Here is an 18,178-nt window from a genome sequence, read left to right as displayed (position 1 = left end):
CTTGGGCCAGCACGGCCCCCAATCCTGCATTGCTGGCGTCAGTGTACAGGAGAAACGGCTGGGTGAAATCTGCATAGGCTAAGATTGGGGCCTTCAGGAGTTCCTGTTTAAGGTTCTGGAAAGCGGTCTCACAGGTGGAATCCCAGTGTACTGAGGGGGAGCCTTTACCACGGGTACGTCCAGTGCCAGCCAAGAGTTGGTTCAGTGGCTTAGCAAGCCCAGAGAATCCCTTTATAAAGCGACGATAATATCCCACAAAGCCCAGGAACGACCGCACCTGTCTTACTGTCCGGGGTGGCTCCCATCCTTGGACCGCCGCCACCTTCTCTGGGTCCGGGGAGATCCCTACAGCACTGACACGATGTCCCAAGAACTGCACCTCTTTCCGCAGTAACTGGCATTTTTCCGGCCTAAGCTTCAGCCCATATTTCTCCATGGCCCTGAAAACTCCTTCCAGATGATGCAGGTGAGTGTGGAAATCAGGGGAGAAGACGATCACATCGTCTAGGTAGACCAGCGTTGAGTCGACTAATTGTCCTCCTAGGCAGCGCTGCATCAGGCGTTGGAAAGTCGCAGGAGCGTTGCACAGACCGAACGGCATACGGTCCCATTCAAATAACCCAAACGGGGTGGTGAAAGCTGTCTTCTCCCTATCTCGGTCATCCACCTGCACCTGCCAGTATCCACTTGCCAGGTCCAATGTCGAGTACCATGCCGCTTGGGTAAGACTGGTGAGTGAGTCTTCAATCCGTGGCAACGGGAATGCATCTTTCTTCGTTACACTGTTAAGTTTGCGATAGTCGACGCAAAACCTCCAGGCTCCCGTCTTCTTCTGCACCAGAACGATGGGCGCAGCCCAAGGACTACTGCTTTCTCGGATGATTCCTCCCTCCAGCATACCTTTCAACAGGGTGCGGACCTCGGTATAAAGAGTGGGGGGCACCGGACGGTACCGCTCTCGACTAGGCGTCGCCTCACCAGTGGGTATTTGATGCTTCACCACCCCTGTGCAGCCATAGTCCTCTTCATGTTTTGAAAACACATGTTGCCACTTCCTCAAAAGCTCCTGAAGCTGTACCACTTGCTCCTCTTCCAGATTCTCACCCTTCAGGGACTCTCCCATCAGATGGGCCGGCATCCCTCCTCCAACCGAACCCAGTTCTACCTCAACAGGGCGGACGGCAACTTCCACCACCGCAGGGCTCACCTGTCTGAAGCAGACAGCTTGGTGCTCGTGCACCTGGGCAGGACGTACCGAGGAAACTCGGGCCAGACGTTGATGTCGACGAAGGAGCACTGGGTAAGGATTTGTGTTCCGTACTTTTACTGAGACTCGCCCCCGATGGACAACCGCCAGTCCGTGAGCCACCTCAACTGGCTGACAATCTTCGTGAGGCTCTACCAGGACACAGGTGCCTGACCCACGGGGTCTTGCGGGTACTCGGACCCAAAGAACGGTCTCACTCTGAGCTGGGATGGACAGAGCATACCTACAGGCAACTCGACCGATGTCTTCCCTCTCTTCTATGCGATTAGCTGCGTGCACTCTTTTACAATCGGCCAGAATTCGGTCCCAGTCCTGTTTTGCCGGTGACGGAGACATCCGAGCCGGCGGGCCCCGAAACAATTCTTCCCAGCAATCCAGTATAACGTTCATCCCTAAAAGTGCTCGATGATTTCCCAAGCAATGATCTCGGACAATAACTACCCCTTTTTGTTGGACGGGGACCCCTTGGACAAGAAAGTCTACCATGATGTACCCTGTGTAGGGGATGTCCAAACCATTTGCCCCCCGTAGGGTCAGCCTGGAAGCTTCAGTTGCTTGGAGCCGATGATCTGCGAACAACTCCTGGGCCAGGCTCTCCGAGAATAGCGTAACTTGAGACCCTGTGTCAACCAAACAGTCTATCGTGACTCCATTAGCTTGAACCTCCACGGTAGGGCAATGTCCCACCCAGTCATCTCGTGCAACAGGAAAAGAAAGAGGGTCACGCAAAGGGGTCCCGGCCACTTGACCCACAGTGGCCGGTGGAACTAAAAACCCCCTTGAGAACCCCGACGAAGCCCACACTGGCGACTGATATGTCCAGGATCTCCACAATTTATACAAATGGGCCTTCCTTGGTCGTCCCACTGGAACCGGGGGCCCACAGGACGTAGGGGGCGGCGCAGAGGACCGCGCCCTTCCTCTGAATACGACCTCTCTCGCCCCACTGCTCCGCCTTCAACTCGTCCTCGACGAAGCTCACCCAGCAGGTTCCGGGATAACTCCGCCATCTGTCCCTTGACATCCTCCAACAGTTCGGCCCTCAGTTTCTGCTTCCAATCGCTCGGTTCGACAGGCGCAGGTCCACTGGCACTACTTGCTGCCACACAGACTGGTGTGCGAGTTACCTCTCCCTGGTCCAGTTCTAACGCCAAGGCCTCTTGTCGCAGAGCCTCAAAGGTCATAGTGGGGTCTCGTCGAAGCTGGAGTCGTATGCCCTGACGTACTGGCCCTTCACGCAGCCCCAAGACGAATTGATCTCGTAACAAGTCATCCCCTTCACCCAGTCCATGATCCGGTCGCCCCTTCAGCCAGCCAAACTGCTCCCGCAACTTCAAGGAGTATGCTCGCAGTGTCTGCGTAGGCCCCTGTTTATAGTTAAAGAACTGGGCACGAAGAGTGGCCACTGGGGTGGAGTCTCCATATAATCCGAACAAGAAATCGAAGATAGTTTTTGCGGTAGCACGTGTGGCTTCCGATGCGGCCAGAACTTCCCTTTTGGCTTCTCCTTCCAGCGACCCCAACACAAACTGGACTCTCTGTGCTGCACTCAGTCCCTGTAGTCCAGCCAGATACTCTGTCTGCGCCTTCCAATCCTGTAAGCTTAACTCCGATCCCGGTCCTCCATAGCGCTGCGCCCAGGGAGCTCCCATGAAGATCGGAATGACTTGAGGACGAGCCGCAGGTGCCTCTTCATCCGCCATCGCGTACCTGTGGCCGCTACAACTCACGGTGTGTACCCTGCCGACTACGCCACTTTTGATGTCACAGGTCGAGGGGAGGAACGCTCGGGTGACCAACCACCCCCCCTCTAACCGAGTCACCACCGTGAGGAGCCGACACCACAGGCACACAACAGAGGACCACAGAGACAGAGACAAGTTTCAAAGGAGTAACAATCTTTATTAAACCAAGGGTTTCTCACAGTTTAAGATACTCTCAGTGGTGCTGCAGACTTCCGGACTCATACAGTAAGTATGGCAGGTAAGGATTCTTCACAGTACAGGGTACTCTCGTTGGTGCACGGTAATGAAGCAGTGGATTAAAAGCTTACTTTTCCCCCAGCGGTGCTGCAGACTTCCAGACTATGGCAGGTAAGGATTCTTCACAGTACAGGGTACTCTCTCTCTCTTCAGTTCACAGTAGGGCGACAGTGGGTTAAACGATTACTTTATCAGTGGTGCTGTATGCTTCTGGGCTCAAACAGCAAGTAGAACAGGTGGAGATCTTCACAGTACAAAGTATTCTCTCCTCAGTTCACAGTAGGGCGACAGTGGGTTAAACGATTACTTTATCAGCGTTGCTGTATACTTCTGGGCTCAAACAGTAAGTAGAACAGGTGAGGATAGTCACAGTACACAGTACTCTCTCTTCAGTTCACAATAGGGAGACAGTGAGTCATAAGGTTACTTTACCAGCGATGCTGTATGCTTCTGGGCTCAAACAGTAAGTAGAACAGGTGAAGACATTCACAGTACTCTCTCTTCAGTTCACTATATCACTCTGGGCTTCTGACGGGGGCAGATATAATAACTTTCCACGAACGTGTAAGCATTGATGAGGGCCACTTCTCAACAAAGACACAGCACACTTGTGTTCACTTCAATTCCACAGCAATAAATCAATGTGTATCAATAAGGCAAAAGCACTGCAATTCACTCACACGGTAGGGCTGATCAGAGGCCTCGCTCTGTTTGTTGTGCTCACTTTACATGGGGTTTCACTTTCAATTCCTCCTCCACACACTCTGAAACACATAGCTCCTCCAACAGTCAGATCCACACTCACTGTATCCTCTTCAAGCGGTTTAAATGTTCATAAGTTAAAATCAGTTCACTTATCTTTGCTCTTTCCTTTCCCAGCACAGATCCAGTCGATAGCTCAGACCATCAGGCTTCCTATAAACAATCACTCTGATCCAGCAAGCTTAAATGGGCGTCTCTCCCTTTCCCCTGTCCCTTCCCTGTCAGTGGGGCCTCCATCTGAGCCTCCTCCATCTGTGTCCTCCCCGTCTGTGTCCTCCCCGTCTGTGTCTCCCCCGTCTGAGCCCTCCTCTCCCTTCTGTCTGTGTCCTTTTATCTTGTTTATCTTGACTCGTCAAACAGGAAACCTGTGTGAGTGCCGCTCCTCTCTCTCTCGCACCTGCAGTGCATTAGCGCTAATCAGTGCGGGCATGATTCCATCACGCCCGGAGCTGCAGTGGTGTGTTGCACACAATCCGTTCCCCTAGGGAACTCAGGACTCTCAAGAAGGTTCCGTTTACTGAGCGATTTTGTCACCCGTGACAAAAAGACTACTAAAGAAAGCCAAAAACCCATATCTTGCGCTGTTAGCCTACAGAGCGACCCCATTGGCTAATGGATACAGCCCAGCTCAACTATTAATGGGACGGAGACTTCGTACGCCAGTTCCTCAGCTTCCCTCGTTGCTCATTCCCAGCCTGCCAAATCCAGGACAGCTCTCAGCTCTCACCAGGACAACCGGTGTGGATCACAGACACCAAGAGTGAAGGGACTGTCATCTCACCTCATTCTACACCCCGCTCATACATCGTGGAGAGCCCGTCAGGAGTCATCAGGAGGAATAGGCATCATCTATTGCCATTGCCTAAAATCACACCAAAGGTTCAAATTCCAAGTACACCAGTCTGTTCAACAGAGAGTGTCTGGCTTACACCGAACTGTTCAGAGTCTATCGTGATGGTTTGGTATGATTTTGGGGCAAAACAAAAGTATAGAAGGCATTTATCCTTAAGTCTTGTATTTTTTTAAATGCTTTTATTTCTCGTGCTTCCCTCTCTCTCTCACACACACACAAGCATTGCTATCTTGACATCGCAGCCTGATCATTATGCAAAATGAGCGAAATGTATCACTATCCAGAGTTTTATACCGTGTATTCTGTGTGCAAATTCATGCAGCGAACCGTGACGCCCGTACCGCTTCGGTTCAATACGAATACTTGCACCGTTCCACCCCTTGTGTTTGCATATTTATATTTCCACAACAACAAAATAGAAATTTCTTAAAGATAGCAATTTTGGAACTGCATTCGATATCCATGAATTCAATTGGATATAAATTAAATAACTTTCTTTCCCCTAGGTTATACCGTCATGCCACCTAAGAAAAAGTCCAAGTGGGGATCATTTTCTCCTCAGCCTGGACTGTCTCGTCAGTATTTGATGGAACATTTCACTGCTGTACCAGCTAATCATGAGGAGCTAAAGAATGGTCACGTGTTACTCTCATTCATCTCTAATGACCATTCTTGGACAAATGTTCTCCGTGATATGAGCAACAAACTTCCTGGAATCTCAATTCTACAGCATCAAGTGGTATCCCTTGTGTCCAGATCTTTACACAGATTTAAGAACCTCTCTCGTGATGCAGATATGACCAAATTCAAGGAGATCTGCAATGAAGTTTTCCCTGTACATCATTCCACCATTTCCAGGACTGATCCTCCTACATCTATGAGTGACATGAGTGACAAACCCACCTCTCCACAGTTAGAACATACATCAATATCATCAGTTGAGAATACACCTTCAACCTCAGCTTTGAGCCCTGAATCGACCACCCTTCCACGGCTAAGGGGAGATGTCTTGACTCCACGAAAACTCAAAATGAGGAGAAGACTGGAATTAATGGCAAAATCTAGGAGTGAAATGAAGCAAAAGCATGCTATGGAGATGAAGTTGTTAAGAAAGCAGCTGAGACCGCATAAGAGTGTGAAGTACCTGAACCAGTGTCTTAAAAGAAAAGATGAAATCATAAAGAGGAAAAAATCTACAATTAGGATTATTCGACATAAACTGAAAAACACAAAATGGGCTACTGAACTAGAGGAAACTAAATTTAAGTTGGCCAAACTGATAAAGAAGCACCGGAGATTGAAGCAGTCCTACAAGAACAGGCGTCTTACTACCATTAGTAAAAAACTTCATGAGAATGACCGTACTGGACTCTCAAACTTGTTAACTGAGAAAGATGATGAGATAAGGTACTTAGAGAATTAAACACTCTGTCTTAAAGAATCCATTACTAATGAAGCGTCTGTTGTGGAGAAAAAAACTAAGAAAGATGAGAAGACCTGCTCATTAGATATGAGACAGATGGTGTATGATTCAATAATCAACCAAGTTCCTACTAAGAATATACCAGTACTCATCAGAAGTTTTGCAATGTGTTTGGAGTAAAGATTAGTGATGTTCCCCACAGAAATACTGTCGAGCAGATGGCCCGGGACCTTGGCGTGATAACGGACCTACAAACCGCTGAAGTGGCAATGACTACCGAGAACCTTACATTAGGATTTGACTCAACAACACAGGAAGGTGTTCAGATAAATAGCATACATCTTACAACTAAAACAAAGTGCTTTGTAGTAGCAATTGATCAGTTACCTGGTGGCACTGCTGAAGACTATGCTGAACATGTGACAAGTTCTATTGATGAATTGGCTAAAGTTTATTCAAGTTTTTATTTCTGTGATTACCAAGACTGCCGTAAATCTATTATCAGCAACATTTCAAATGTTATGACAGACCGCGCAGTTGTAAACCACGCTGCAATCCAGAGAATTTCAGAGTCTTGGGGCAAACCTCTTAATGAGCTTAACTGCCACCTTCATCCTATCGACACCATTGCCAGTTCATGTCGGACTGCATTGAAGACATTGGAGACTTCTAAGGGACATGTATTTGGTAAAGACTGTATGGCAGCAAACATTGTCCTCCAAATGAACAAGCTTCGTTATAAGGGCGGGAAAGGAGACCCAAAGGGTTTCACTACTTTTCTTGAAGATGTCAATTTGCCCCGTGGCTTGTTACCCTGTTATCGTGGGAATCGTCTCCATGTACCTTTTCACCTATGTGGCAAATACATTGAGCATTATGAACTATTTGAGAAGTTTTTGAGAACTGGGACAGTGTCATGTAGTGGATTGCTGTCAGGCTTGCACAAAGACTTCATTAACCCAACTGCCAAGTTGGAAATCCAGGTCCTCGGCTTGAATGTAAAACTATTATCAGGCCCTTGGATGAAGAAGTTTTACACTTCTGCCGATAAGCAAGTTGATCACCTGGAAGGAATAAGTATTGTCAAAAATGTTCTGTCATCCCTCAAAGAAGCTCAACAGGATCCAATCAGTGTCCTCACTCGTGATACTGATTTTTTTCGGTGACACTCTTGACAAGTGTGACTCAACATTAGCCAGACTCCTAGAGTTTCCATCCGTCAAAGATTCTTTTGTCAGTATGATGTCTGCCTGTCTTTCTGCTACAACTGCTGTCATTGAAAGACAGTACAAATGATATTTAGAACTGGTTGTGACTGATGAATTACGGAAAGAAACAGAAACAGCTAGGCCACACGACATTGACTCTGAAGAAATAATGGGTATGTTTAGTGCTGCCAAACACCGAGCTCCTAATGCCACCCTATGCTTCCTGTCATCTAGGATGAGGGCTCAAAAAAACCATGTAGTTGAGTACCTCGATGAACTGAAAGATCCTAAAAAGGAAAAGATCATCTATTGGGCAGTAGGTATGGCTCGAAAGAAAAGACAAATTAATCGGGAAAGCCATGTGGAGATGAGGCGTGAAATGTCACAAAGGGCTGCCCTTAAGCGTCAAAAGAAGGATCAAAAGGAGCGAAAAGCAGTTGAAAACAAACTTAAAGTGTCCCTGATCGAGAGTGAGTTTCCTGAGTTGGAAGAAAACTCCATTTCTGCTGTGACTGAGATTCTCTCTGGTGCTTTAGTGCACCGTAATATTTGTCTTGTATGGTTTGATAGTGATTCTGGGGAGAAGACTGTTTACTCAGGACGTGTCGAGAAACTGAAAAAAAAAGAAAAAAAAAAGGAACTTATGTACAGTAATTGCCTATTGGGGTGAGAATGAATCATATGATGATGCTGTAGACTTTGAAGTGTCGGTGTATGAATTAGCAGCAGACTTTATATGCCAATATGTAACATTGTCCTAGAGCTGAAACGATTAATTGACGACTAATCAATTAGTCAAATAATCGTTTTGTAGACAGAATTATCAGATTTCTTTAGCCAGAATTAAAAAAAAAAAGATTTGTGTGTGTTTTTTTTTATGAAAACCCTGTCTTTTTAGATCTTGTGATGTAAATTAATCTATATCTAACATAATATGTAAGAAGTAAAATTGCTTTGTAGTTGTAGATTAAGATGTATTAATAATATTTTACTATTTACATTGTTTGCCAGCATTTAGTCAAGAAATGGCCTACTAATGAAACAATGAAATTCATGTGTCAATGCCAATTGTATGTTTAATACAATAAATATGTGAATACAGATTTTATTTGAGAGGATTTTGATTCCATATGGAAAGATATGTGTGGTTCCCTTTCGAAGGGAACTCAACAATACGTCGAATGACGCTATGGGGAACGCCTCAGGCGTGACAGGTGTCTGAAATCAAATATCAACTCACAGTAATCAGGTTGACCGGCGACAGCCCGTGCATCATCAGCTTGAATGATGAGCGCGTCAATCTGGATGTATAAGAAGGGCGCCTTGAAACCGTGACAACATCTTTTCGTCTTCAGGGACTGTTTGTCTGTGTGATAGTATCAACGATTAAGCGCGCAGAGACGTGGAGAAACACTTTGCGCGAGTGTGCCGACTTGTGTCCAGATATTTGACACCGGAGGATTCACACAATCTGTGCGTGTTCTGCCTGAGAGAAGAGCATTCACGGGAAGCTCTCGAGGGAGTTTTTTGCGCGAACTGAGAGTTTTTCCTTTCAGAACTCTCTGCTCTCGTCTGACCCACTTCTCGAGGGAAGTGGGCGCGGCATCTGAACCCCGCGGTTCCGGTTCCCGCTCGGGCTGAGGCTCAGTGGCGGTTGAGCTCGTGGAGCTTTCAGATGGAGCTGGCAGATTATCGGGAGAGGGGCGTTAACCTCGCGGATGATCTACCAGCTGACGAGGGTGAGTTACAGATTAATGTTGAACATCTAAGAAGAGAGAAAATGAGCGCTCTCTCTCTTTGGTGAATCTGTAACTGTTCTCTTTGGGCAGGGCAGGAGTTGGCTGTAATATATATATATATATATATAGAAAAGGATGTCAGTTTGGTTGAGACCGAATCATTTCAGCCCTCCTGCCCAGTGTACGCTGAGCTGGTTGACATTATGGGGCGCGCCTCAGACAGATTGCTGTTGCAGTGGAGGCGCGTCTGGGAGGAACCCGCTCATGGTATTTTGGATGGCTGGTTCCTCCCCACCCATAAGCCACCAGCCCGGATGAGCCTTCCATTCGTTTCCGATCTCCACGCTGGGATCGAGAGGGTATGGAAGAATCCGTTCTCCTCACGTCTCTATCTGCATCAGCGGGCTAGTTTCGCTGCTGTGGAGGGAGCCGTGGAGAACGGATAAGTGTCGAGGCCGCCAGTGGACGAGACGTTGGCTAACTATCTCGTCTCTGGTTGGTCCTCTTCACTAAGAGCTCTGACCCTGTCATCCAAGCTGCTCAAGACATCTTCATGCTTGAATGACAGAGCGTACACGGCAGCAGGTCAGGCAGGTGCGGTTCTGCACGCCCTTGTGGTCCTCAGGCCTACCAGACCGATCTGTTGCGGGACTCCGGGCCACCAAGCAAGCTGCTGTTCTGTCGGTGCTATGGTGGCCACGGAGAGACATCTGTGGGAGCTCCCACATACTGTGGTTGCCAGGTTACAGGCCTCACCAGGCCTTCCTGGTTATGAGCTCCCACTGATTGTGGTCACCGGGTTACAGGCCTCACCAGGCCTTCCTGGTTATGAGCTCCCACATGCTGTGGTCGCTGGGTTACAGGCTTCACCAGGCCTTCCTGGTTATGAGCTCCCACATACTGTGGTTGCCAGGTTAAAGGCCTCACCAGGCCTTCCTGGTTATGAGCTCCCACACATTGTGGTCGCCAGGTTACAGGCCTCACCAGGCCTTCCTGGTTATGAGCTCCCACATACTGTGGTCGCCAGGTTACAGGCCTCACCAGGTCTTCCTGGTTATGAGCTCCCACATACTGTGGTCGCCAGGTTACAGGCCTCACCAGGCCTTCCTGGTTATAAGCTCCCACATACTGTGGTCACCAGGATACGAGCTCTCACGTACTGTGGTCGCCAGGTTAAAGGCCTCACCAGGCCTTCCTGGTTATGAGCTCCCACACATTGTGGTCGCCAGGTTACAGGCCTCACCAGGCCTTCCTGGTTATGAGCTCCCACACATTGTGGTGGCTAGGTTACAGGCCTCAAAGGGGCCTTCCTGGTTATGAGTTCCCACTTTCTGTGGTGGTCAGGTTATAGGCCTCACCAGGCCTTCCTGGTGATGAGCTCCCACACATTGTGGTTGCTAGGTTACAGGCCTCAAAGGGGCCTTCCTGGTTATGAGTTCCCATATACTGTGGTAGTCAGTTTACAGGCCTCACCCAGCCTTCCTGAATGTGGGCTCCCACATGATGCGGTAGCCAGACTACAGCCTCACCACCTTCCCTGAGCACTTTGCTCCCACTCTGTGGTCACCAGGCTTCAGGCTTCATTGGCCTTCCTGGTTGTGAGTTGTCACATGTCAGGTTGCAGGCTTCACCAGGCCTTCCTGAATGTGAAACCCCCACTTTTCGTGGTCGCTAAGTTGTAGTGGTGAGTCTTCACATGTCAGGCTGAAGGCCTCAGCGGCCTTCCTGAATGTGAGCTCCCCATGCATTGGGACTATCGGGTGTTAGGCCTTGTCAGGCCTTCCTGATTATGGGTTCCCACTTGTTGTGGCTGCCAGGTTACAGGCCTCAAGTTCGGCCTTTCTGAATTCAGAGTGAAGTACACTAACCCCTACTTCACCTATTATTGTGGTAAATCACATGACGGGATGTCTTGTGTACTTTCTAAAATCCATTTTGTATGGTAAGGGTCACGCGTGGTATGCTTCGGTCCCTTCTTATGTGGCTCAGACCCCGGTCTTCCCTTGGGTCCCACTTTAAGTGGCGTCCTGTCACTGGCTACAGGGACGCCCTTCTCTGGCTAACTTCTGGAAGAAGTAGCTTCCACTTGGTGGAGTAAGCTCCCACAGGTTGTGGTCACCAGGCTGGGTCTCACTGACCTTCCTGAGTACGAGCTCCCACCCAATGTGGTCGCCAGGTTACAGGCCTTACCAGGCCTTCCTGGTCATGAGCTCCCACACACTGTGGTCGCCAGGTTACAGGCCTCAACAGGCCTTCCTGGTTATGAGCTCCCACATATTGTGGTTGCTGGGTTACAGGCCTCACCAGGCCTTCCTGAATTCAGAGTGAAGTACACAAACCCATACTTCACCTATTATTGTGGTAAGTCACCCGACGAGATGTCCTGTGCACTTTTTAAAATCCATTTCTTATGGTGAGGGTCACGCGCAGTATGCTTCGGTCCCTTCTTATGTGGCTCAGACCCCGGTCTTTCCTCGGGTCCCACTTTAAGAGTTCTTAAGAGCTAACTTCTGGAAGTAGCTCCCACTTGGTGTGGTTTTTCAGGTACACCAGGCTGGGTCTCACTGACCTTCCTGAGTACGAGCTCCCACCGGATGTGGTCGCCAGGTTACAGGCCTCACTAGGCCTTCCTGGTTATGAGCTCCCACATACTGTGGTTGCCAGGTTACGAGCTCCCGCATACTGTGGTCGCCAGGTTACAGGCCTTACCAGGCCTTCCTGGCCATGAGCTCCCACACACTGTGGACGCCAGGTTACAGGCCTCAACAGGCCTTCCTGAATTCAGAGTGAAGTACACAAACCCATACTTCACCTATTATTGTGGTAAGTCACCTGACGAGATGTCTTGTGCAGTTTTTAAAATCCATTTCATATGGTGAGGGTCACGCGCGGTATGCTTCGGTCCCTTCTTATGTGGTTCAGACTCCGGTTCTTCACTTTGGGTCCCACTGTAGATGTGTCTTTGTCGCAATACATTACGACAGGCACTTCCCTTGTTCAAGCTATCTCCCACAACTGTGGTTTTAGGTCTGACTAGACCTTTTTCGAGGTAGCCCAACATTGTGGGTCTGTCAGGTTTCTAGCCTCTGGCTTTCCTGAAGGATGAGCTTCCACATGCTGTGGTCGTTGGGTTTCAGGCCGCACAACGTACGGCCTTCCTGACATGAGCCCTCATGTATCGGAGCTCCCCACACATGGGGTCATCAGGTCTTAGGTCTCTTTGACCTTCCTGATTTTTGATCCCTCTCTTACTTCCTCAGTGCTCAAAAGCGAGCACTGGGTGGAAACTCGTGGATTGAGTGTACGATTCCCATTGGTTCGAGGTTGAGTCACACTCTCCGGAGGATCCCGTCTCTGTGATCCGAAACTCGATGGTTTCCGCCAGCTTCGCGGGCCTTCAGTTTTTGGATGCCTTTTCTAGGCAATTTCCAGAGGCTCTGTCTTGGACGGACAGGCTATGGCCAGACTGTGTGTCTTAGTACAGATCACCAGGCCAGCCTGGGGGCATTTCAGGAGGAGTGTTCTCCTGAATAGTGACTGGCTGGGGGTCTCTTTGGCCCCCTAGCCACACTCCCTAGAAGGGACCCCTTCTATTTTGAAGTTGTGGTCCTAAAGCCTTTGAGCTGGCCCTGATTTACTCACGTTATTACGTTCTGGTTTTCTTGGTTCATTAGCTTGGGCTATGACCGGTAGGGAGTGCTGTCACTGACAGCCCGATGTAACATAGGGTGAGTGGTTTCAGTGTTTCTTGGAATTACTGGTTCTGACAGTTGTCACTGCCTTTCGGCATGCACTCCCCTCAGCATGGCGGAGTGGGTATTTCGTTCCCCATAGCGTCATTCGACGTATTGTTGAGTTCCCTTCGAAAGGGAACGTCTCAGGTTACAACTGTAACCTATGTTCCCTGAGAACAGGGAACGAGACAATACGTCTCGTTGCCATGCCTCGGGGCCTGCCTGCAACAGTCCCTTCAGACGATAGGATGTTGTCACGGTTTCAAGGCGCCCTTCTTATACATCCAGATTGACGCGCTCATCATTCAAGCTGATGATGCACGGGCTGTCGCCGGTCAACCTGATTACTGTGAGTTGATATTTGATTTCAGACACCTGTCACGCCTGAGGCGTTCCCCATAGCGTCATTCGACGTATTGTCTCGTTCCCTGTTCTCAGGGAACATAGGTTACAGTTGTAACCTGAGACGATTGATGCTCTCCGTTTCATCAGAGGAAGTGGTTAATTAGAAATAATAAAATTGTATCTATATTTCTTTTAAAAAGAGGTCATCTTAATCTTGTTGGGCCTTTAATTACCTAAACGGTGGTGTTTGAATTATACAAATAGACCAAGAAATGAGGAAGTTATGATATTTTGAAGTGTTTGTTCAAGCAGAAGAGGTCACAGTTTTTCATTGTTTTATTGTTTTAATTAGGTACAAAAATGACCCCTAATTTCCGAATTCAAAAGTTCATTTAAAAATGAATTTAGAAACATTTTAAAGGTATTTTTATTATCTATCATATGGTAATGATTCTATATGAATTTTATAGTATTGATTTTTTTTGTCACATACCTACATTCTAAAAACAATAAGAAAGACGTTTTATTTATTCTTTTAGCATTTTGCATCAGTCATGTTGAATCAAATCTGGATTAATCATTGTTTCACATGAAAAGGACATGCTCCATGTTTTTTATTAGTGGTCACAGACTGCTTATTTATTTTTGCTAGTCATGTATTGCTAGTCATTTCATTCCCATGTGTACCATATTCGTAGGCGATTGAGAGAAAATAATAATACTGTACTATTAAAATATCTACATTGAAAGAATGAAATTGATCACATAATTTTTATTTTTTTGTCTAAAACAATAGTTCTCAACCTGGGTCATGTTTAGAGGTCACATCTAAATGCATTAAACAATTGGCCACTTTTCAATTGGCCAAAACTGAATCAGAAGCTAAACCTAGTACAATTGACCCATGGCAATGTTTTTATTCCAATATTGGGCATTATAAGGAATGAATGACTATATAAAGTTATCTTTTTCCTCCTTTTCCCTCCTTTCATATTGTTTAATTATTGATGATATGTCTGTTGCTCCCCTTTCCTGTCTGTTTGTCTGAGTGGATGTTATTTTATTTCAAAGACAACAAGGAGTTGATCACATCACAAAAAAAAAAAAACTGGACCAGTAGAAGTGGCTAGTATTATCCTATGAAATTAAAGACAATGTACTAATTATGGTTAAAACAATTAAATATAAAATATTTAGATGCGATTGAATTGATTGATAAAAACAATGAAATTAAAATTACTTAAAAATAAGGCAAACTCTGGCCTAAGGCACTCACTTTCCATGATCTAACAAGATGATTAATACAAATGAGTTTTAGAGCTACAGTAGTATCCTATATTAGTAAATCTGGAATAGTTGAGTTGAGGCATATTCAAAGAAAATCTTTTTTTTTTTTTTTTTTTACAGGACTGTGGTTGGGCAAGAAAACTTGACAGACTGTTGGTATGGCTGGTAATTGGAGTTACAATGAGAGGAGCAATGTGAGAAGAAGGGCTTTTACAGGTTGTAATAAGATGTTACACTTGGAATGTACAAAATAAAATTGCCTTCACACTGTTACACATTTCTAGGTCTAATTGGGTAAGATTAGGCTGGGTTATGGCTCAAGTTTTGGGGTTTCTGGTTAAAGGGTGGTGTCGATATGGTTAACTTATGACTGAGAATTGGTACAAATAATAAAATCTGTTTTAGGCCAGTTCTGGGCCAGTTAAGGGTGATTAACTGGCTGAGATTCGGGCCAGTTATGGCCCATGTGTGACCCTTGTCTATAATCCAGTTCTGGGCCACTTCAGCGCCGTCATTCTTTGCGGTAATTGGGCCGAGGATTAGGTTCACATGGTTTGGGTAAGATTAGGCTGGGTTATGGCTCAAGTTTTGGGGTTTCTGGTTAAAGGGTGGTGTCGATATGGCTATCTTATAGCTGAGAATTGGTACAAATAATAAAACCTGTTTTAGGCCAGTTCATGGGCCAGTTAAGGGTGATTAACTGGCTGAGATTCGGGCCAGTTATGGCCCATGTGGGACCCTTGTCTATAATCCAGTTCTGGGCCACTTCAGTACCGTCATTCTTTGCGGTATTTGGGCCGAGGGAAAAGTGATTGTGTGGGCCGGAGCTGGGCCAGAAAAAATTTGCTATGTGCCCAGTTGTTTCACCGACAGGTGGCGCAATCTGCTTACACAGCTCCAGATCATTGCTAGTTAAGTGGGAAAGTCAGTTTGACATCCGTTGGAGAATTAAGATTTTAGTTCATTATTTCGACCTATTCACTCACTGCACTCTACTATCATCATCACTATAGGTGAAAGTTATTACTATCATCACAAGGGCAGAAAGGAAGCTTCCTAGAAAAATTCTAGTTCTGTTTATTGAAAATGGAGAAACAATTTGTGTGAAAGGAAATGTTATAAAGCATGATTTACAAAACTGTTGTCTCAAAATATATGTGATAATTTGAGGGGCTCTCATTAGGGTTTCTCATACTCACAAACCAACAATATTTTAAAATCTACATTAAATTAAATGCAACTCATTCATGTGTAAACGATGACCTCACATACCTCATAAACGTTTTGAATGTAGTGCTTTTTGTTACTATTAGATGTTTCGAAGGGAAAGAAAATCAAAAGAACATTTTACCATTTGGGATTTTTACCTTTTACACCCTACTATTCTGCCTTAATATTGTATGTTAAGTTAATTTCAACAAATACTAATATTATGTTAAAATTAAATATCAAATTCAAATTAAATATCTAATATGTTGAAAAGTTCCTATAGACTTTTTTTTCATTTGAGAACTAGGCTATCTTTAAAAATGAAAGTGGCTGAGAGCTTTACTTAAATAAATTTAGCCTTTTATAACTTGTTCTGATTTTTTTTTTCAACTCAATTCACAGTTGAAAATGCAAACTGATTTAACTAATAAAATGTTCCTTTCGTCATGTGTTGTACAATACAACAGAACAATATCTTTAATGCATTCAAGATGTCCGTCTTTCTTTCTTCAGTCGAAAAGAAATCGTTTTTGATGAAAACATTCCAGGATTTTTAATGCACTTCAGTGGGAACCAAACGGTTCAACGGTTCGAAATGAACGAATATTTTTCAGAGTCATTTGGTTCATTCAACGAACGAAATGAACGAATTGACTCGGAAAAAGATGCGTTCATTTTGATGAACGATTTCGAACAGGAGAGTCACAAATGTGCATCGCTGTACAGAGCAAGGCGACCATTTGAGCTTATAAAACTTAAACTTTGGTATTTCTTTTTTTAAATGAGCGATCGTTTCGCTTGATAAGACCCTTATTCATCGCCTGGAATCATTTAAAGCCCTTTGAACAGTTTGCAGTTTGCCTTTTGGACCTTGAACAGTTTGGTTCCCATTGAAGTCCATTATGGAGAAAAATGCTGGAATGTTTTCATCAAAAACCTTCATTTCTTTTCGACTGAAGAAAGAAAGACATGGACATCTTGGATGACATGGGGGTGAGTAAATTATCAGCAAAAGTTTTTTGAAAAGTGAACTACTCCTTTCAAGTACATTTTAAAATGAAAAGTCCTTACAACAGTTCTTTGTGTGTGTGTGTGTGTGTGTGTTTTCATATCCTAGTCAGGATGCACAACACAGATTGAAGGCCCTGCTACAGAGTCAATCACTCTTAACAGTCGCAGATGTCACTGTGCTGTCCCTCAGCGGAAGTGCTGCTGTGTGTTTATACCAAAATGACATGAATATGAGCAGGTGAAGCCAGTGGGCCATCCTGTTTGATACAGGCCTATGAAGGTCAGGCCGGATGGGCAGTGAGGTAGTTAAAGATGTCATATGTCAACATGATGGTAGTTACTGTTCATTGTTTTTGCACTTTAATCGGAAGGGCTTTGTGCAGCTTAGGTCTTACCCAAAACAAAACACACCCTAATAGTAACATTAACTATACAGCACTACAAGGATTTTCATTTTGTAAGCCAACAAACCTGTAAAGCATTATTTGCCACAATCCAGCGGTGATTTCATGTTTTATAAAAAAGAAGGAATCTCACTATAATAGGCAATATTTGATTAGATTTCTGTGATTACTAAAAAATAATATTCCTTAGATAGTTGTCTCTGTACATTTTGTGATACCATAATTTCATTTTACCGAAGAGTAAGCTACAAACTGTCTCATTATACTCAATATTTATCAATGAACTTCTAAATATGTTTAGCATTAAATCAACAAATAAAGGAACAAATAAATCTGAACTGAAAGATATGATAGGACAACATGCAGATAAAAAAAAAGGATATTTAATATCCAATAAAATTATTAAGATTGTTTTGCATTAGTTTACAGGATTCGTATAATGTTTAAAGTGCTTGAAGTACTATATATGAATTGGACTTTTTGAAATTTAAGTCCTGGAAAAGTAAAAAAAGGGTTTCATTTTTTAGAGATAAAAACATGTAAATCTTTTCATTCAAAATGAACATTACAGCATGTCTGAGATATAGCGCCATTTCGCATGATATTAATGAAATGGCTTTCATTTTTTTCAGGTCAACAATATATTCATGGAAGGGAAATAAGTTTGAATTTGAAACTTTGTCATCCTTGGTTAAGGTGATTTCCCTTGACAATGTGGTTTGTTCTCAAGTGAAACGTCAGATAGCAATATCTCTAATTTGAGTATTAAAACAAATGCAATAAAAACAAATAATAAAGACTTTATTTGATAATTGCTGATAGTTGTCCTTGAAATCCAAAAAAGTAGTGCTTGAAAAGTCCTTGAAATTTCAATTTTACAGAATCTGTACGAACCCTGTACGAGTTTAGTTTATCTGCTCTTCAATCTGAGGCTTCTTAAAGCTTGGCAATCCT

At 45.0% G+C, this 18,178-nt stretch overlaps 1 protein-coding gene and 1 pseudogene across 1 annotated transcript; one reads left to right on the top strand and one right to left on the bottom strand.

Annotated features, from left to right (window-relative positions):
• Positions 1–2,034: 2,034 nt before the first annotated feature.
• Positions 2,035–4,492, bottom strand: LOC148969538 (uncharacterized). Its single transcript, XM_089125683.1, has one exon. The coding sequence runs from the start codon at positions 2,968–2,970 to the stop codon at positions 2,035–2,037; it is 936 nt and encodes a 311-aa protein (XP_088981809.1). The 5' UTR covers positions 2,971–4,492.
• A 1,159-nt stretch (positions 4,493–5,651) lies between these two features.
• Positions 5,652–8,325, top strand: LOC148969537 (uncharacterized; annotated as a pseudogene).
• Positions 8,326–18,178: the final 9,853 nt, after the last annotated feature.

The sequence above is a fragment of the Pimephales promelas genome, chromosome 22, assembly GCF_988280905.1.
Source record: "Pimephales promelas chromosome 22, fPimPro1.hap1.1, whole genome shotgun sequence".
Classification (NCBI taxonomy): Eukaryota; Metazoa; Chordata; class Actinopteri; order Cypriniformes; family Leuciscidae; genus Pimephales; species Pimephales promelas.
The sequence above is the reverse complement of the archived record's forward strand: the minus strand, read 5'-3'. Positions and strand labels throughout refer to the sequence as shown.